This window comes from Siphateles boraxobius, unplaced genomic scaffold, assembly GCF_051911475.1.
Source record: "Siphateles boraxobius isolate OS27281-9 unplaced genomic scaffold, OSU_SipBor_1 12, whole genome shotgun sequence".
Taxonomy (NCBI): Eukaryota; Metazoa; Chordata; class Actinopteri; order Cypriniformes; family Leuciscidae; genus Siphateles; species Siphateles boraxobius.
This window is the reverse complement of record NW_027508722.1, coordinates 14,768,764-14,790,931: the sequence shown is the minus strand read 5'-3', so window position 1 is coordinate 14,790,931 and position 22,168 is coordinate 14,768,764. Positions and strand designations below refer to the sequence as shown.

Here is a 22,168-nt window from a genome sequence, read left to right as displayed (position 1 = left end):
ACAAGAGGAGAGATGAAGATGTGTGTGTGTGCGTCCAGCTGTCTGACATCTGTCCATATCCGTCTGTCTGCCAGTCACATCTGTTCATCACCCAATCCATTCATCCTTCCATTCATCCATTCATCCATATGTCTATCTATCCATCTGTATTGCTGTCCTTCTGTCCTTCCTTCCATCATCCATCTGTAGAATTTTCTATCTGTCCATCCATCCATATGTCTGTCTATCCATGTATCCATCCATCCATTCATCCGTGTCCAACACTTAATGTATCCATCCATCCTTACACCCATCAGTATGTTTGTCTATCCCTTCATTCTTACATCCATCCATCTAATCATATGTCTGTCTATCTGACCATCCATCAATCCATCCACCCGTATGTCCATCCATCCACCCACCCTTCCACCCGTATGTCTATCTGTCCATCCATCCATTTGTCTGTCTCCATCCATCCATCCATCCATATGTCCATTCGTACATCCATCCATCCATATGTCTATTTGTCCATCCTTCCATATGTCTATCTGTCCATCCATCCATCCATCCATCCATCCATCCATCCATCCACCCATCCATCCATCCACCCATATGTCTATGTGTCCATACATCCATATGTCTATCTGTCCATCCATCCATCCATCCATCCATCCATCCATCTGTATGTCTTTCTATTTGCTGTCTAGAAAATAAAACAGATTAAAGAAATCTCATTTGTGATTTTTCTTTTCTATGAGAAGACTGAATAATAATGTAAAGATAATAAACACCACACTTAGATGACATTTTTTTAATTGAAATATTCACATATTGTATTATTAATGGATCTAAATGGATTTAATGGGTTTATTATCAATAGCTTATTAACTTTTAATAGTCAAGGGTATAATCTACGTTCAAGTAGATATATTGTGTTAAATGTTCCTTTAATGAAGACAGAGTTTGGAAAAACTGCTTTTATTTATAGTGCATCAGCTGCTTGGAATGAGATCCAAAGTTCATTGAAACTTGATGAACTTATTTCAGTACATGTGTTCAAGTTACATTTAAACAAATTATTCAAATCTGTCTGCACTTGCTCTTAACGTTTAATCTTGTTTTATTTTTATATATGTGTGTGTTGTGAAATCTGTTTTATGTAGTTATGTATATTGTGTGCTGCTATTTTGGCCAGGGCACACTTGTAAATGAGATATTTATCTCAATGTGTTTATTTCCCTGGTTAAATAAAGGTTTAATAAAAAAAAAAAAAATTTGGAAGTTTAGAAAGACAGGCAGGGCACATTACCTGAAGGCATTTATTGTACTTCAAAGTGAAAATGGAAACAATATATCTATTTCATGCATTATATAAACACCACAACAGATTGTTCAGTGACTGAGAAAATTAGTGTGTTTTCCCCTCCGCTATAACCAGGGAGTGACAGCCTCCATACATTTAAAAAATGTCACAAGTATCTATATCAGTGGGTGTGTCCTGCAAACAATGTACATCTGTTATAACGTAATGTCACCCCTGGCCGTGTGGGTGCGTGAAAGTACTCACTGAGGTAACCTTGAGACTCTTTCTGCATGGTGGTGATGGGACAGTCCTTATGTGTCAATAAAAGCTGTTTCAGTTGTGTCACCTCGTTCTTTAGCATGGTGACCTCGCTCTGTCAACAAACAGTATGATAATATCACTCACAAAAAGTCCCTCAGTGTTTACAGGAATTCAATTACTTGTTGCTAATGAAATATCCAATCATACACAATGGCAACAGACATAAAACAAAACTTTGTTCTGGTGTGTAGCAACATAAAGTTTAAGCAAAACTAAATGTCCCTCATTATTTCACAGATTAAAAACATGTATATTTCACAAAGCACAAGTTTCCTGGATACAGCCTGGCCTGGATTTGACTGCTTAAGAATTACTGTCCATTGAAATGCCTTAATAGTTTAAAATGAAATTAAAGCCATGTTGGGGAAATCACGTTTGTGAGAGCAAACCCCTATGGTTCTTTCCTTAGTATGCAAACAAATCTAAACAAAGGCACACATGTTTATAATGTTTTGTTTTGATCATAAACCATACAATACTTAACATAATTATGACAAACATGTTGGAAAAAAGGTCTCTGGTGACTGTACTGGCAGCTTCATGTCAAACCTCTCAGCAGACACACTGAAATAAAGGCCAGACAAGTCTGGGTCTCATTAGAAAACCTCATAATGAACAGGCGGTGAATTCGGTGCAATTACCGTTGTGGGAAACACGAGCATCTGATCACACAGTGTTCTTGAATTTGATTAAACGATTTAGCAGAACCAATATGAATACATGGCAGTGTTTCAGGGATGCTTGGTGGAGAAGAATCCTCGCTTTTACAGGTACCATGTTTGTGACTGTGGGGTGAATATTTCCCAAAAGACCAAACAAGCCTGAACAGTGGGACTATGGGAGTGCCAGGGTGTCTTATGAGCATTCTGTCCCACCTCGTCAAACTATGCAATAGCAAAGAAAAACAAACACATTTAACATGTTTTGTTCTATTGTTGGTGGGAACTAGGGCTGGGTGAAATTGTATCTCACTATTTTTCAGCCTTTTGACTATATAAAATATATATATTGATATTTATGTATGTGCTTGGATTAAAAATGTTTTTGTTTTCAATCAGAGGAACCTTCATTTCAATTAAAGCTAATTTAATTTGTATTTTTTAATGCAAGATGCAAAATACAGTAAATATTGCAACAATAATATATATTATATATTGTTGTTAAACTGGTCAAAAGTGACATTTATAATGTTAAAAAAAACATTTCCTGAAAAAATTCAAAAGTAATGACTGCTGAACAGTCAGCATACTTCACAACATTACTGTTTTACTGTATTTTACTGTATTTTTACTGTAAATATATCAGTGGACATTTCTGAGACACTATGCCAATGAATCTGTCTTGGAACTGATTTTCTAAAACAGACAGTTCAAACTGATTCAAGTCATGAGACCAAGATGAATAACAAAATGTAATTAAAAACTAATTAAACTCTTTGCAATCTTCACAAAGTTGACAACAAAATATATTTAAAATATATCAGAAGTATTCTTAGATCACCAAGCCCTAGTAGGATCTTTTGATAAGACGTGTTGTTGCCTAGTGGTTAAAATTGAAAGACTGGTGGTGTTATATGAAAGACTCAAACCACACAAAAGTGCAACCAGCAAATATTCACTATTTTGTCCCGGGGAAAGACAGGTTAATGCTCAGGTCAGAGAAGAGCAGAGAGTGAATGATGTGGCATGATGGAGAAAGACCACCCAAAGATGGTCAGGCTGTTCTGGTTTCCAGGTTTTAGAGGGGCTTTGGACACGTGTCATATGGTTAGAATTGGAGACCGGCTGGCCGACCAACTAAACCACCTGAAACATCTAAACATCCGTTTAAGTTGTGGGCAATGCAGGATATACTCAACACATCCTCCAAAAAAAGACTTACATGAATATCCACACAGCATCAATCTTTCAGGTAAACCTCTATGCAGATTCAAGGTCTATTGAGAGCCTAAATGGACGCGTTCAAATGGAAACCTCGAAATGTGCTGTGATGCTCAGAGGTTTTACTGGCCTACAAACCACACATTCAGCTGCAGCTGGCTGTGCTCTGGTTACTCTATAGACCTCAATGACCCATTGACCCTTCCCTCCTCACAGCCGTCCCCGTCTGCTCTCCATCTACAGTAGCTTCAGCTGTCAAATGAAGGGTGTTTATGAGCTTCTGTGGTCTAGAGTAAGCTAATACCGAGTGAAATATGACGCCCCGCGTGAAATACATCTCAGTGTGTGTTCCGAAGTGAAGTGCGCTTTAACGCTTAAGAACCGAGGCCTTCAGCTGAGGAGAAGTGTGCGAATGAGTGATGCTGACCTGCAACTGCATGTTGGTTTGGGTGAGCTCCTCGGCTTTCTTTTCTAGCGACATCACCCACACTTTCCTCTTCTGTCTGCAGCGTGTGGCGGCTGCGCGATTCCTCTCTAGAAACTTCCGTCTGCGCTCGTCTGGGTCTTCATCCATGACCCGCCTGCGACGACCTCCGCTGGGCGGCGGGGACTGAAGGGTCTGCGTCGGCTGCATGTGCTGCGCAGCCGGAGATAACTGTAAAAAAAAAAGTCTGAAGTTACATTCTCTCCCGAGGCATCATATTCATATTCATAGACCTGGCTGCCGGCCAATCACCTGCCAAACATTCTCCTCGCTCAGACCTCTCCAGCCAGAAACTTCCTGTCTGGGAGTTTTCTTTAAAACAACATGTGTCCTGTACACGTGGCCCTACGGCCCTATGATGGACGTCTGGGTGTGAGAAACAGCAGTGTGATTTACAGGCTGCCCCACCCTCATAAAGAGGTGTCAGGGCCCAGTTTTCCACTCGGACCAATGCTCTACGACACCCTGAGAAACAGGGCCACTACCAGCACACATGGCCCACAAAAAGCTTCTTTGACATATGCTTGGCAGTTGCCATGTTTGCCGTCTTCAGATCATTACAGGTTTCTGGAGGCGATGGAAAATGCACTGGCTTTGATGGTTTGTATGTATACAGGGCCCCTTCTTTGGCTTAATAATACATTCAGGCAGACTTTCTGAATCACAAAAAGATGGAATCAGTCATGTCCAGACCTGAAGGTTCATATAAATAAGAATAATATAATAATATAATATAATTTATTAGTAATATAATAACATAATAAATAAAATCACTGCCCCTTAATCTGCACGTTTCCACCCACGGCGCCGCCATTTGGTTTTCACAAGCGACAACAGTGTAACCAGTTCCAACGCAATGGCAAAAGTTCGAACAAAGCATGTAAACTGCACAGATAAGCACAGAACACTATTTGAGCAAAAATTTCACAGCTGTCTTAAGCCCCTTTCACACAGCGCGTTGATCCCGGGAAATTGCCAGAACACCTTCTGTGTGAACGCAAACACGACCCGGGATTGATGCCGGGATCGGTGCCGGGTTGGGGACCTAGTAACATTGCCGGGATCAGTCCCGGAACGCTCGCTGTGTGAACACAAGCCGTAATCAATGCCGTGTCGTAATGATGACGCTGAAGTGAAGTGAAAGCAGGCTAGTGAAACGGTACGTAATGCACTAGTTTATGATTAAATCAGAGAAAAAAATGCACACGGGTGGTTTCTCGAGAGAGAAATCGCAGCTCATAAGCAAACTATAGACGCTGCTGAGACATTACATGTCACATCGATTTCACGTGTCTTTACGGGATTTTTATGGTTGTGTGTGACCGCACTCTCTGATTCCGGAAAATCATTGGCAGTGTGAATGAACCAAAGTAAAAGCGAACCCGGGTCAAATCACGGGTCACTTTATCCGTGTATTTTCCGGGATCTCTGTGTGAAAGGGGCTTTATAAAGACCTCAGGGAACTGTGCCAACATGTGTAAAAGTTAAACATGACGGTACATGCAAGTTGATGAGATGAATCAATGTAACTCCACAACAACTACATAAATGTATCCACTAACCATTCATAAACGTCCAGGTTGCAAAAGTTGCAACCACTTCCTGAGTCTCTCCTGCATTTCGCTACTGGTTATTTATGAGATTTTGGATGAGTGAGATTTGCGTGTTTTGTTATTGCCGGAGTATCCGATGCTTGTGAAAAGGATCGGGGGTCTTCTGAACGGAGGCCGGGAGCAGCAGCTCATTTGCATTTAAAGGGACACACACAAAAATGGCATGTTTTTGCTCACACCCAAAAAGGGGCAAATTTGACAAAATATAATAAATTATCTGGGGGTATTTTGAGCTTAAAATTTCACAGACACAGTCTGGGTACACCATAGATTTATATTACATCTTGAGAAAAGGGGCATAATATGTCACCTTTAAATACATTATTTTTTAGAAATATTTAGAAATAGAAATACATTTTATAAGATAAAACTGATTTTTTAAAACATCACAAATTATTGTTTTTGTTTTTGACTTGAACTATCATTGTGTTTTCATAATGAGGTCAAATGATCTAATAAATTAAGAGATTTATTGACCTTGACACACACACATGAGTCTGCAGGGGTCTCTCTATGATATAATTTCCTGTTTTTTGTTTTTTTCTGTGAGTCTGTATCCGAAATCGCATACTCTCTTGGGTAGGCACATATTTTAAATAAGTAATTACTTCACGATTGGTCAAAAAGTATGTTCTATAAAGTATGGATGTGTGTAGTATGAATGTAATCTGGACGTAGCACATTCGCCATGTTGTCATTATCGTGTGATCTACCAGTGTCAGTTGCGTCGCTTCACTGTCATTCATAAATCCTCTCACGTGGCCTCATAGGATAGTAAAGTTTCCATCGTATACACTTTAGAATCTCTCGGGAAGAAGTAGCTCATCCAGGTACTTTTTATTGTCTACTTCTTTTGTCTCATACTGTTTTTTGCCTACTATATAGTAGGGAAGTATGCGATTTCGGATGCAGTATGTATGTTGGTCGCACCACATGACTTCGATTTGGCAGACAAACGTTTTGCTTATATATTCTAAATATTAATAACCCTTTAAAAAACATTAAACTTCTTTTAATAATGTCAGTCTTTTTATTTACTATGATATCAAGACAACTGTACCACTCAGAAACGTATAAATATAATATATTTATATTATGAATATATATTATAATTATACTTATTATAAAAGAGGTGTATTCAAGTAATGTTATTTTAATAATGAATAAAATCTATTGAAAATAAAACATTTTTATTTTATACCAGATGTTTACAACTTGGCCCTAGTTTCACTTTTTTTAAATATAATTATTTATTAGACATGACTCGGCCGAAATAAGTTCATTTCAACTCAACTCGGATAAACTTGAGTAAGTTCAATTCAGCTGAACTCATCAATCCCCACATCACTTGTACTTGTAAATATTACAGCATTAATGCATCTCAACCCAGTTCAGTACCTGTGAAGCAGCGGAGTGCATGGGTTGGTGTGGAGAGGTCTGGTGTCCGTGTGCAGGGTGCAGGTGGGGCGGGTGGGAGTTGTGGTGCCCGTGGCTCTGTGGGTGGTGATGGGCGCTCTGTGCGTGGCTGGGGTGGTGGTGGTGGGCATGGTGTGGGTATCCGTGTGGCGGGCCCTGCATGTGCTGGTGAGGGTGAGAGTGCAGGTGGTGGTGCCCGGCCTGATCCTGCCGCGATGGCATCATCTCCATCATATGACCCATGGAGTTCATGCTGCCGTTCGACATGCCCCCTGTATGGTGGGCAAGGGCAGCTTTCAGTCTCTGTGTAGACAAATGGGGTAATATAATTAAGTTTTGAAAACTTATTATTATTGATCATGTTAAGTTTCTTACCCTATTGATAATTTTCCCCAACTTTTAAGTATGCAAAAAAAAGATAATAAAAATTGCAATTAGATAAATTCTGTGAAAACAAATTACAATTTTGCTAGCCAAGAAAATGTATCTTTATTTTTTGAGGATATTTACCTGGAAAACAAGACCAACATTCTGATTAATTTAAATTTCAGTTAACATGGCAAAACATGGCTGTCTCTTGAGTCGACAAGTGTCGACAAGAGTCGGCATGGCTGTCTCTTGAGTCGACGATTAGATTTTTCCGATAGATTATATGTGACCACTCGCCCACTTTTTGACGTACATGAATGTCCGAAACTAAGCCTGTCACTCCCATTTACCCTCTCACCCACACACCTACACACCCTCTTACACACCCAAACACACTATTCAACTATCTGTCGTCACTGTCTAAGAGATTCATCTGAAGAACGAGCCCAGTGCGGTGCAGTTCTGGCAGTGAGAGGCCCCTGAGGACTCGATTTGCCCATTTCCCGTTCGGCCTACGCACTGTTGCTTCAACCGTGTGGTCTACTTAAGCTTTCACCCAGGGCTGGTCTTGGAGTCTATGACTCTAGAGACGCTCAAAGCGCGTCTGTGTTTGGAATATGTTTACCTGACTGCTCTCTCTCTCACAGAGCTGTTTTTCTGGGCAGCTCAATAAGACAACTTAGGGATCTGAAAAAAGCCACAAGTTTAAACATACCTCCCGCCAAAATATGTCCGATGGTTTGATCTGTTGACGGCACATGTAGACAAAATGAAAAAAATGAAAGTACATAAGCATGTGCATATAGACTTGTATATCTGTGTCCATTCATTGTCACTTTTGAGCCAAGGCAAAAAAATCGGAGGAGTATTTTTAGAGAGTGTTGAGTCTACGGTATATATTTCCACAAGAGCTGAGCAGGTAGACTGATTTTATAAGAAATGGGTCTGAGGATCGAAAAAAAAAAACCAAACACAAAAAAAACTCTATAAATTAAAGAAAACATGTAATGAAGTCAAGCAAGGATAATCTCTTCATGGAAAGTAAGACTTACAAAAAATGACACAAAAGTGCACTCAGTAGTTTTTTGTTTGTTGCAATCTGCAACATGGCTTCTTGGAGTTATATTGACACCTAGTGGTGTGGATGCAGCATCATGCAAAAGCAAAAATATTACTACTTTGTAGAAAAAGCAAAACATTTTTGTCAGCCATGAATACTGTAAGAATCCAATAAAATGAGGGGTTACTAAGTTACTTTAAAGTACAGGGCTGTTGAATGCTTGATTCTTATTGGTAAATGAATGTTCTAAGGCGTGCAGTTAATTTCAAGAAAACGCACAGCTAAAGTAGTTCCAGGCAGGTCTTGACCGCATTACAGTTCGATATCACTTCGCCAAATGATTTCAGTTATTTCAAAGTTCCACACAGCCTACAACAGCAAAAGAACCAAATCCCACTAAGACATTGACCAAGCAAATAAATAGAACAAACAATAGGATAAAAACGACACACTATTTCCATGTTTTCCCCACAAAATGATTATATATATTATATTACATATAATATTATTTTATTATTTATGAAAAGCACGTTCTCATTCTCCCCATCTCTCTCACATACAGCACAGATACAAACTCACACACATGGAAACATACATGTGCATGCAACTTGATGTCAGCGTTGCCCTACGACTGTAGTTTCGCAACTGAAAAGCCACGTAACATTTCTCAGTATCAAAGAAGTAACATCATTGTTTTTGAAGCAGTTAAACGTACAGCTTTGCTGTTAGCAGAGACGCTGCGACCCGAAGATGATTGAGAGACTCATAGACTGAAGTAATTAACACACTTTTAATCAATCAATCCCTCTGCTTCTGTACTAACTACATTAGTCTGCTTCTCAATGGCTCTAGCTTCTGTTACTTGCTCTAAAATGACGTTTTGGAATTAGCAACGGAGGCTTGGGATGAGATGTGTAAGAAATCAGTTCTGCACACAAGAGCATTTGGAGTACAAAAACCTGACAAATGTCTGACAAGTGTCTTGAGGGTATTAATTGACTCAGCTTTACGTTGTGACCGCATTACCACCTCGGGTGTGCATTATTTTTTCTAATAATTCAACGGTCCATCATCAGTCATTCTTCACACAATTATCACATCAGCTGGTAGTTTGTGATTTCAAAATGACTGCCTCCATAAGGCAACCCACTCCAAGTAAAATAAAGATACAAATAGAGGCTTCGTCTCATGTGAATGTACATAATTTTACACATATTACACAAAATTACTATTCATTTCTTTATGTGTACGTTTTTTTTTAAATGAGAGAAACATTACTTAGCACACCTTCCAGTAATTTAAATCTCACAAGTTTCCACAAACAGAATCCAGAAGAATGAGAGAAAAGAATCAGACATGTCCCAGCCATGCTCCTGTTCTCCCTGCAGGCGCTCCAGATGCTGTGGGTCAGAGAGGCCAGTGTCCAGAGCCGTGTGTTTGTAACAGGCAGCACATTCACTCTCTGAGAGTCAGAGCCAGCAGGACCATATGTAAGTGCCAAGGCACAGACCAGAGCACAGCATCCCTTTCTTCTCAAGCTGGTCAACCTGTAAGATGTCTTTTTTTCTCAAGATGTCTTTATTCTCTGAATCATCCTAGTTGCTATTTACCAAAACAAAACCCAAATTGATTTGATAAGTTGCTGGCTCTTCGGCATTCCAAGCCAAGCAAAGCCATACCGTCCCTCCCTGACTCCTGGAGTTGCCAGTGCTTTCTGCCTTCACACACTGGCGGCCAAATGCACAAGCAGTAACTTTCCCGTCCTTACTGCTGCCCTTAACTGGCGTTAACGCTGTTTTCACCCATCCGCTGCATCGTAATCCACTCTAACCCTTGCCAACTCAGGAATAATAACCCACCATTGCCTTTATCAACATTTCTGCTGCAGCTTGCAGAACACTTCCTGTTAAGAAAACACTGCTAGCCACTGTGAGGCACCTAAACTTTCTATTTTCTGTTCTCCCCAGTCTGATATCTGTGTATATGTCTAGTGCATGATTGTGTGTATGATTTATATGTCTGGATTTTAATGTTGTATTGAAAAAGGACCAAGAGTGGCTGGTTTTGCCTTTTAAAATGTAACATTATTAACAACACACTATACAAAAAAGTATTTGAACATTACATAAAATATATCAAACGTTTTATTGGAAAAAATGCAGTTTGAATATATACACACACTGCCGTTCAAAGGTTTTGGGTCAGTAAGACTTTTGTTGTTGCTGTTGTTTGAAAGAAATTATTATACTGTTATTCAGCAAACATGCATTACATTGATCAAAAGTGACAGTAAAGACTTTTACAATGTTAGAAAATAATGGAAATAAAAGCTGTTCTTTTGAACTTCCTATTCATCAAAGAATTCTGAACAAAATGTATCATGGTTTCCACAAAAATATGAACTATATAATATTAAAGTTTTCATCATTAATATTCAGCACCAAATCAGCATTTTAACCCGTTAAAAACCGGGATATTAGCAATAACTCGGTCACGCACGGCCATGTAAACATCGGCAAAAACCCGAATATGCTCATATCCTGAATTTTAAAAACAGGGATACCTGGTGTACCCCTTTTCTAACCCGAATTTTTGGTCATGTAAACGCGTATCGGCATATCCCGATAATGATTTGTGTTCTGCGCATGTTCTATTCGCAAGGAATCTTGGTCTTTTGAATAGAGGAACTTCTCGGCGCATACAAAAACCCGCGTGCAGTATACCGGAAGTAAACATGGCGAGACGCAACACAGCATACATTTGGAGCGAGGTCAGTACAAGCACCAAAGCACAAACAAAGGCGATCGCTATCTGCCCCGAACTATTCATTATCCGCGTGCTGCTGCATTTGTTGTTGTTGTCTTTGGATACATGAAGAAGAATCGGAATGACGCATATTGCGTCTTAAGGTTGTCCGTAAGTCCAGACGCTAACCGTGCGTCGCCGTTTACATCGGGATATTGCAATTCCATGTATACAGGAGTAACTCTCTCTGCTCACGCATGTAGCTGCTAAATGGGTTATTCCTAATGTTTCAGAAACCCGAATAGTGACCTTAACCCGACCATAACCCGAAAATTGGCTGCATGTAAATGTAGTCAATGATTTCAGAAGGATCATGTGACAGTGAAGACTAAAGTAATGATACTGAAAATTCAGTTTTGCATCACAGGAGTAAATTATATTTTAACACAATTTTACTATTTTTATTGTATTTTGGATCAAATAAATGCAGTCCTGATGAGCATAAGACACTTCTTTTCGATATATATGTATATCTTTTGTAAAGAAGTGTCTTAAGATAAAAATGTTATAAATCATCACATTGTATAAGATTTATAAAAAGTAATATAAAAAATATTAAGAAAATTTGCTTGACTGACCTTCATCACTTGGTTTGATATTTTGTTATCTAATGAAATTTAAAAAAATTAAATGACAAAATATTTTGGACACTTTAATATTTATATAAAAATTTAAATAATATTTAATAAAATTTGGACACAGTTCAAAACTGTCAGACCCAATAAGACATACCGACAATAAGAAATGTTTATATAACATACCGCATCTCACTTTCTCCACTCGTCTAAAAAAGGAGACGTCTAGGTTCTAATACGTGTACAAAGATGGAGTGCATCAGAATCACAGGAGCCAAGGGACCATCTTTCATCCATTAACATACTTGACATGGGGGTCACAGTGCACTGAAACACCTCTGACTGATTGCGCCACCTGTCCATCAACACTCTCGCTTTGATTGGACCTGGGCAGCTGTGCACCTATCTCTCCCTCCCTCATGGTCCGGGGCAGATTGCGCCCGAGTTCCCACACGGGGGAATGCCACTGTCTGGGGCCGCACCACACTAAAAGAGAGAGCAAGCACGGGGCCTCGTCCTATAAAGCTCCGCTTGGCAGTGAGCCAGCAGTTGATGGAGGGAGGAAGTGAGAAGGGGGGTATTGGAGTATCTCTCGCTCTTTCTCTTCCACAGGAAGAGACATTCATCCATCATTTGTGGGGCGTAGTGAGAGCGTCCGCTATCAGTGCTTTAATGTAATCAGTCTGGCTCTGAGCAGGGCCCCAGAGTGCCACACGGGGTCAGAGGCCAAATGAGCCACAACAGGCTGAGAGAGAGAGAGAGAGAGAGAGAGAGAGAGAGAGAGAGAGAGAGAGAGAGAGAGAAGCAGGAAGTGCGCACTTAACAGATACCTAGTAACCACTAGACACACTACTGATACGGATTACACAAGCTATATGCTAAAACACTTGACCAAACGTGAGAGAAAAAGTTTGAATTGATAAATATAGTATACACTGAAAACAAATAGGTGTAGAGACATTTTAACTCAGAACTAGTACATTTCATAAACTATTACAAATAGAAAAATTGAAATAGTATTTTCTCGCAAAACGTACTCTAATAAGCTTTGTTTTATTTACAACTTCACGAGCAGATAATCAGCTACACAGGACCATAAAAGAACAAAAAGGCACACTTATTAGACAGACATTCATTCTTTGAGCTTTTGGTAACATCAAACCAACCGCTGAAACCTGCTCTCCTGCTGGCAGAAACCCAGAATAAACATGAAACCATTAGTCACTCGACGGGACAAAAATCTGACACATCAAAACCAGAGAGTTTAGATCACATTTGTTAAGCAATTACTTTACTAGGATTCCACATCCTTTACACTTCCTACCTCAAACTCGACTTGTCAATAATGTAGGCTACATCCTTAAAAATAAAAGTTCCAAAAAGGGGTTTTCGCAGCGATGCCATTGAAGAACCATTTGGGTTTCCCAGTGATCATTTCTTGAAAGAACCATTTTTTTCTTAGTGTGAAGAACATTGAAATAATCTAAAGAACCTTTTGAGCAACGGAAATTTTCCATGGATGTCAAATGTTCTTCATGGAACCAATAGAAGCCAATAAATAACCTTTATTTTTAAGAGTGTAGCAAGAGCAAGAAAGAAATTAGAATAAAAGTACTCTCACCCAAGTACTTCAAGGAAAACTTTCTCTTCCAAATCTGGCAGGTAGAAATGAACAGTGAAGGCAGGCTTGTAATATAACCTACTGTATTTATGTTAGGTGTCCATAATCTCTTATGACGTTGGATGAGAACCCAGATCAGCGCTGGTGTGTGTCTCATCTGCCTTTGGTAATGAGGTGTAAACAGACATTATAGTCGAGCTGAAACTGCAGCTGTATTAGCCTGTAATGATAGTGCTGTCTTGCTTGCTGGCACTGCAAAAACTTAGGAAAACAGTCATTACTGTAACACAAGTGTTGGCCTGTTGAGAAACTGTCCTTCAGAGATAAACTCTCCTGAACTGATTCACAACAGAAAGTGTGTGCGTGTGTGTTCCAAGTTAAAACTTTTGAAAGATACTCAAAGAGTTTTATTTGAAGCACTTAGAAGCAAGTTAGGTAGGCTATGCTGTAAAAAGAAAAAAAAAGTTGCTGCCTTAAAGTTTTAAGTACAATCAACTTGGATGTTTAAGTCATTCCAACTTAAACTACATTAAACTGACTTTGAAAATGAGTTGAATCTTGTATAATTTATTTTGGTGAGTTAAAGCAAGGTAAAAACATGTTGTCATAACTTATTGATCATATGAATTTTTTTTTTTACAGTGCAGATATTCACTTGTAGAATTGTATATGCCTGAGTTATTTCTGTGCCCATAAAATTCAATCATTGTAAATTTGTTGATTTTTTTACGAAGAAGCAGATTTTTTTAGACTGACTGTTCAAACTGCAAGTGAAGAGATTCATGTCAGATGTGTCACCATGTGTGAGATTTCAGCAAAAGATGTTTCCCTTTTCAAAACCAAACACACACACAGACAACAAAAAATGAGAATAGGTGACATATAGAAAGTCTTTTTAAGGCTGGAATGCACTATGTGTGAAAATATCAAGCATGTTTGGTTTAATTCAACTGGTCTGAAGCAGAGGTTGTGCCCATCATAAACAACACAATTATCTGGGATATTTGTCAACTCAGTCAAAAAAAGCAGACTATCTATGATACTCGTAAACTAGCCTCCAGCCTGCAATTCAAGGCAAAAATATGTGCAAAGGTTGTGTACTTTATTTCAACCTTCATCAAAATAAGTGCCACCTACTAGTGCATATGCAAGTTTTTATTTTATCTCATAACTTCTAAATAGTTCATGCAAAAACCATAAGACTCATCTCGTTTGTGAAAACTGTTGCCATTATTTGAATTCATTTTTATTTAACATATAAATATATTACATTGTAGATGATCTCGCACCTAAAAGCCACAATAAGCTGCAAAATGAATAAACTGAGGTGAAAAATGTGACAACATGACATGCTTCTGGACCTGGATAATACCTTCCACGGCGTCTTGAGAAATAATAACCCCCAATCCTTCTTATCCTGTTCCTTTCCTTCTACAAATCAATCATCAGATATTTTAAGCAATATAAAACATAGCTCCATAGAGCCCAGACGATGATCTATCAGGTTTCGTTCATGTGATATCCACACAGATATCCTGCAACGTCCATCCGTCCACGGTCATAAGAGCAGCGATCGTTTCAAATCCTTCTCCGTTTCATCGCTGAGCTTTAGCCTGACCTCTCATTTCTCTCACTCACATGTCTTTCACAAAGCCAGAGGCATGATGGGTAATCACACATTAATGGTATTTATTAATTGCCTCTTCCTTCGTGACACCAGTGTTTGAGTGATATCATCGCGAATGCATCAAGGTGCATCTTGACAACAGCCTCAGCTTTCTGAAGACGGAGGGATGACTTCATATCAATAAAAGAGTGTAAAGAGAGAGGGAGGGCCACACCTGCTGCTGAAGGAGTAAATCAAAGTGAATGAGGTCAGAGGCAAGAGGAAGCCCCTGGGTAGAAGTGGAGCAGGACAGTGTGTGTGTGTGTGTGTGTGTGTGTGTGTGTGTGTGTGTGTGTGTGTGTGTGTGTGTGTGTGTGTGTGTGTGTGTGTGTGTGTGTGTGTGTGTGTGTGTGTGTGTGTGTGTGTGTGTGTGTGTGTAGCCAGAAAGAGCTTGTCTGCTGTCTGCCAGACTTACTGCCAACTAAACTCAATCTGAACCGTATCAGTGACAGCTCTACCTGTCTAATACTCCTTCTGTCAGTCTTGTTCTGTGTTGTTCCTTTTCTTCTTAATTTCCTTTCATCTCTCTCATATTCCTTGCCTGTGACGATTACACTTTTTGAACTGTGAGACTGTTCTCTCTTCTTCCAATAGGAACCAACTAAGGAAGTTGGAGCCCTTGGTTTCATGAAAATCTGTCAAATTTCTATTTTTCTAAAATTTCTATACATAGAATATACCGCATTTCTATACCGTAGCCAAAAGTATTGGCAGTGACATAAATTTTGTGTTTGGCGAAGTTTGTTGCTTTAGTTGTTTTGGTGTTGATTTACATTGTTTCTAGATGCTTGTGAAGAGTGAGATGCATTTTAAATAATTGCAAAAAGCTTCATTGGCGAAAAAAAATTCTTTATCACAAAAAAACTAACATTTTTTAAACATCGAACATTAAAAAGTAACAGTCAGCTATGGACTCGTGTCACCAGCAGGTAGTTTCGAGTGTACAGTATCTGCACGCACAGTGAGGTAAAGATTTTGGGACAACGGGTTGGTGTCGTGAAGAGCAGAAGGTATTTTCTTTATTGAAGCCCCCTTCCGACTGTTTGGGACACCTGGAAAATCGATTGTCTGGAGAAGAAAAGGTGATTCCTGTGTCATGCCAACTGAAGCATCCTGAGACCATCCATGTGTGGGGTTGCTTTTCATCCAGGGGAGTGGGTTCTCACAATTTTGCCTAAGAACACTGCCAGGAATAAAAAAATGGTATCAAAACGTCCTGCAAGAGCAACTTCTCCTAATGACCCAGGTGCAATTTGGTGATGAATGATCCATGCCTTTTCAAGCATGATGGAGCACCATGTTACAAGGCAAGAGTGATAATGAACTGTCTTGCAGATCATTAATCCCATAGAGAACCTGTGGTCAAATCCTCAAATTGCGAGTTGACAAGCAGAAGTCCACAATTTGTGATCAACACCGAGCACTAATAAGACAAGAACGGATCGCCATCTGTCAGAAGCTGATTTCAAATAGGCCTAAATAGTTTAACTTTTTATTCGGTTTCCACAAAAACCCCCCAGCTGTTTTCAACCTTGACAATAATAAGAAATGTTTCTTGAGCACCAAATTATCAAATTAGAATGATTTCCGAAGGATCATGTGACTCTAATGACTGTGATGCTGAAAATTCAGCTTTGCCATTACATTACATTTTAAAATAAATTAAAGTATTAATGAATGTTTTCATGAAATGAATTAATGAAATGAACATACTTAATTGTAATATAATATTTTTTATATAATAAAAGTGTTGTTAAATTGACAGCATTATATAGCAACATGTAACAGCAAAATTAGATTCTATTCATTCTAGCCATGGCTCTGCCATTTTACATTCGTTTCAAACCACAGAGGAGTCTGAAATCAGGTATTAAAGTATATCCTGCATCAGAGTCCCATAGATTCAAACGTCTCAGCCACTAACTCTTGCGTCCTTCAGCCCTCTGGGTCTGTACTGTGCTTTATGTTCACTCTCCCTCATTGCATAAATCTGAGCTGTAATTTTCCTGGCACTGGTTCCTGCTCTCTGGGCTCCAAGGTATGAGACGCCCATCTATTTCTCCCAGTTCCCCCTGAACACTGATGCCAGACTCAATAAGGGTCTTGCCCTCATCTCTCCGAGTCCAGCCCCGCTGTGCCTCGCTGCGCATGCCCAATCCCTACACACCACCCATTAGCTCATTTTTAACAACCCCCACCCCCACTCCACTCTCGCCCCCTAAAGCAAGACCCTGCCAGCGGCTGTGAGCCGGGGACCACTTAACTGATTTCTTATGGGAGGGTTTCTGAGCCGGGACAGGCAATCCGTTTGGTTGGAGTGCTGCCGTCAGACTGAACTGTTTGGCACAACTGTGGGTCTGTGTCAGCTTTGCCAGGCTAATCATTTGGAACCAATTTAATTTGGCTTTACTTTGCATTTTGTCACAGAGCAGGAATTTCATATATGATGTAGTTAATGGGAAGAATGACAGCGGGAAGGCAAAAACCTACAAGCTGGCACATGTGGCAGAAAAAATAAGGACAATCATCCTTGTAAAAAAATGTTTTCTAGACTTCAGTAGCCTATGTCAAAATAACTTAAAGGGTTAAAAATAACTTCCATGATGTGACATTTCAATGTGAAGCAGAATATCGAGTTGGATAGGACTAGATTGGGACTTGATTTTATCCACTGCGTTCTGCGATTAGCTGAGAAAGATGCATTATTGAAAAATGTGCAATGAAACACGTTAACATTTTAAAATTAGGTTCAGTTTGTTAAAAGTTATTTATGTAATAGGTCTCAAGAACTAACAATGAATAATACTTTTACAGCTTTAATTAATTTCGATACTATTAAACTCTACATATACTAATACTTTTTTTTACATTTTAAGTTGTACAAATTAATGTCTTATAAATGAACATGAACAAACAAAGAACAATAGTATATTTAAGAATTATCATTGACCTAAAACAATAATGCTGTAAAAAAAAATGTTGTTCATTCATTGTTCATGATACCTAATGCATTAACTAATGTTAACAAATTGACCCATAAAATAAAAAGGTTTATTAAGAACAAACTTTTCATTTCAAAGTTCAACGATTTAAGATTATTGGAGTACATTTTACAAGAAAAACCTATTTCAGTTTTCTATTCCGTGTGTCATTTACAGTTTCTATGTAATTTACAAGCAATTTCTAAGTGAAAAGTGAAGAGAAGATGGTAACCTATCCTCGGAATTTGTCCTCTGCATTTAACCCATCCAAGTTAGTACAGACACATTAGAAGCAGTGAGTAGTGAACACACACACACACACAGACACATCGAAAGCCGTGGACACACACACCATTGCCATTCACTGCGGCACCCGGGGAGCGATTGGGGGTTAGGTGCCTTCCTCAGGGGTACCTCAGTTATGGGTATTGAAAAAACTGTCTTAAAAGTAAATCCTACACCAAATATTTTTTCAGTTTTCAGTTTTTAATGACACATGCTCTTCAAATACAGAATTCACACAACATAAAGTGGCTCAGCACCAGAAAAGGCAGGAGTTGAGCAAGGAAATCACTCCCTTAAAGCCGCCTCTGAATGACAGGCTGGGTAATAGTTATAGAACCCAATCAGGATCACCTAACAAAAGCAGACACAATCAGCTCTGCGGACAAGCTAATCAACACGAGTACAACTGCCGACACAGACATTCATCACTTTACCATGTAAATACAGCATGAAAAGAAATAGACTCCAGCCTTCCCAATCAACCTGTATTACCTACGGGGTGCATTCAACAAACACCATTTGGAACATTTCAGGGTCAAACAGTTGTAAAAACAGAGCTGATTGCACTCAGGCATGGATCTGTGAGCACCAAGGGTCCTTAACTTCAAGGAGAAAGAGACAGGTAGGGTAATGACTTTAGCATTGAAACGTATAAGCATGCATTGCATTTAGACAAACAAAAGTATCAGCTGAGGTTTCTCAATTACGTTTCAGTCGTAGGATGAGGAACATAAAAATAGCAAATCTTAATTTGACATAGTAACAAAAGCGCAGAATCAAAGTGTGAACTAAAAAAAGCAGTAATTTCGGTACTTTCCTTTCATATACATTAGGGCGCAAAGATGGTGTGAGATTGGTGACCAATAGCCTTATGCTTTGCTTTTCAAGCATTGTGTACAAATTTAGATTCTCAAAATCAGCATCACTCTCAGTTTCTTTCTTGGAAAATAAGGGACATTGCTCCTTTTCTTTATACTTATGTCATTTAATTGATAAATAAACTATTAACTGCAGCTGTGGTGACAAATGAAGGAGGGAACTTTATTGCATTTATAGGCATAAACCATTTTAACCTACTTTAAAGGTGCAATAAGCGATTTCTGAGAAACGCTGTTGATTTCTGAAATCACCAAAAACAAACACGCCCCCAAATTCACAAAACACGCAATGCAACACGGACACCTCCCCCCTCATGAATGTATACGCCCCTTACTGCTGATTGGCTACAAGTGTGCTTTGGCGCTCGGTCCGATCAACTTTCAACAGCGCTTCTCAGAATTCACTTACTGCACCTTTAAACAGCGTTCGTTGGTGGTCATCTCAACGCGTGTCACAGGTTTACCCTCAACTGGCGTGTGGACCCACTGGCGGCCTCTGTATGGACACCCATACAGCTATAACAACACACTGCCATTAGAACACAAGTGCACACTAGACGTTCTGCAACCCCCATCCACTCAATGAAAAAAACTATTGTGCATTGAAAATGCATTAGCTAAACGAGATAATCCTTTTGTTGCATTGACAAGGACAGACTCAATGCACAAAGAAGCTAGAGGATTAAGTAATTGCCATTCCTTGACGATTGCTTGAATAAAATACAACAATTAATTACGTAATTCCTTAAAGGGGTGGTATAATGCCCTTTTCAAAAGATGTAAAATAAGTCTTTAATGTCCCCATAGTGTGTATGTGAAGTTTTTGCTCAAAAAACCCCACAGAAATTTTTAGATAGCTTGTTAAAGTTGTCTCTTTTTGAGGGTGAGCAGAAACACACCGTTTTCGTGTGTGCCCCTTTAAATGCAAATGAGCTGCTGCTCCGCACAGAAGGCGGAGCTTCAAGAGCTTGTGTCCTTTTACCTCACACAGACATGCACTGGAAATTTCAAAAACTTTTAGCCCTTTATGTTCGAACCGAAGTCAGAAAGATGGAGAGACTCAAGAAGAAGTGACAACATGTCGGCTAGATAACATTTCGGAATAGTTAGTTGGTAAATTTATGTAGCTTATGTGTAGGTATCTTCTAGTCATTGATTAGCATATTCTGCCATGATCATCTTTAAATCACGTCCCGGGGGCGAGGCTTATGTAAATTCTAGGGTTAGTGATGTCACTAACCCGGGAGGAATCTTGTGTAGCCTCTACCAGCCGTTTGTTGTAGTCCTTAAAAAGCAATTTCTTTAAAAGAAAATATCTCCCTTTGCTTTGAACTTTGAGCATCGTAAATTTGCAGTTGTTGTTTATGCTCAAACAGCAACATTACACACAAACTAAAGTTAAAAAAGTGAAATCATATTCAACCACCCCTTTAATTACGTTTTAGACATAGATTATATGATATGCTCTGAGTAGTAAATAGTGTATAGGCAGTCATTTTAAAGAGTGTTAAACTCATTTTATATGGTTATGCAAAGTTTCATAACATTTTCTAACCATGATGGATTCAGTCTCTCCCTCCCTCTTTCTTTGTATGTTAATATATGTTAAGGCCGAGTTATGTAGCGTTGCTCGTTTCAGCTGTGCGTTAGCTCATCACCCCTCTCCTATGACATCATTCCCTGACAATGCCACTATTCATACAGATGTGGCGACAAAACTTGGATTTCTGTTTGTCGTTGTGCAAACAAAGCTTCACACACAACCTATGCACCAACTGCAGGTGTCTCTTCATCAAGGACTCATAACTTAGAGTGAAATTACATAATTCATTGTATAAAATGAAGTAGAAATACTGAGTCATTGAAACAGTCTGAAGTTACACATGACATTTAAAATGAAGTTACATAATTGTATATCTCACATTTGCAGCACAAGGTTTTACTAAACAAACATTACAGTTTCCACGTAGACATAATACATAGTAATGGGGAAACTACGTAATAGAGAAAATTACATTATCGTGGATACGATAAACAAAAGGAAAAATCTTAAACCTTGAATACATGTACAATGTATACATCCAAATCTTTATTTTCAAACAAAAATTTTACATATTCATATATCATATATTTGTCAAAGTGGAAGTATTTTTTTTTCAGGTCTCATGAATTATTGATTCATTAATGTCATTAAGTTCTTGGGGAGACTCACCGTTATTTTTTTAAGAAATAATAATAAAACATTATACCAAACAACTTTTCTTTTAAGGTTTTCTTTTCAAGAATTCCATTGTTTTAATTCACAAAACATTTTATTATATATATTTATAAAAAATATTATAAAAATATTATAAAAATGTTATGTGTATTAAAACATATATAGTAAAATATAGTATAGTATAATATATATATTATAACTATAAATATATAGTATAACTCACCACAATTACAGAAACACATATTTGGATATTCTAAGATATCGTTATATATATATATATATATTTAACAAATGTAACTTTGTGCTTAAAGTATGTCTGCAACACTTTTGCGTTCAGTACTTACATTTATAGAACGAGGGTGTGATTACATAAGCCTGAATTTCCAGCGCTCAGATCAAAACTTTACATCACTTTGATAGCTGTATCCCTCAGTGAAATGTTTCTTTAAGAAAGGTTCCTTTTTTCCACTGCTCAAGTAAAAAAAAAAAAAAAAAACGAGTACATTTAAAGCATGCCAAGGATTATGTCATCTGAGCGGTGTGTGCCAACGCAAGGGCCCCGGAGAAACAGAGCAGGAACATATACTATTGTTTATCTCATAAAAAAAAAAAAACCTTACCACCTAGTCCTAGCCTGACGCTTAGTCACAAATTTATCATCTTGGTAACAATGTAAACAATAGATAATTACCCCCTGATAAAACAAAGAACCAC

General features: G+C 38.6%; 1 protein-coding gene and 1 long non-coding RNA gene across 3 annotated transcripts in view; both read right to left on the bottom strand.

Annotated features, from left to right (window-relative positions):
- The window catches only part of creb5b (cAMP responsive element binding protein 5b), a 79,947-nt gene that overhangs the window by 5,450 nt on the left and 52,329 nt on the right, over positions 1–22,168 (bottom strand). Inside the window, exons 8-11 of one of the 2 annotated variants that reach the window (XM_077209210.1) lie at positions 6,979–7,299; positions 3,911–4,138; positions 1,547–1,655; positions 567–682 (exon numbers count right to left, since the gene is read on the bottom strand). In XM_077209210.1, the coding sequence (XP_077065325.1) occupies positions 672–682; positions 1,547–1,655; positions 3,911–4,138; positions 6,979–7,299 (669 nt within the window). In that variant the 3' untranslated portion in view covers positions 567–671. Of the gene's footprint in view, positions 1–566; positions 683–1,546; positions 1,656–3,910; positions 4,139–6,978; positions 7,300–22,168 lie in introns of those variants that run through there. The other variant, XM_077209209.1, reaches the window with a different exon arrangement.
- LOC143717971 (uncharacterized) lies at positions 425–605 on the bottom strand. The gene is made up of 3 exons (XR_013196289.1): positions 572–605; positions 482–527; positions 425–445 (listed from the first exon to the last, which is right to left on the bottom strand). It is a non-coding gene; the product is annotated as an uncharacterized LOC143717971 (long non-coding RNA).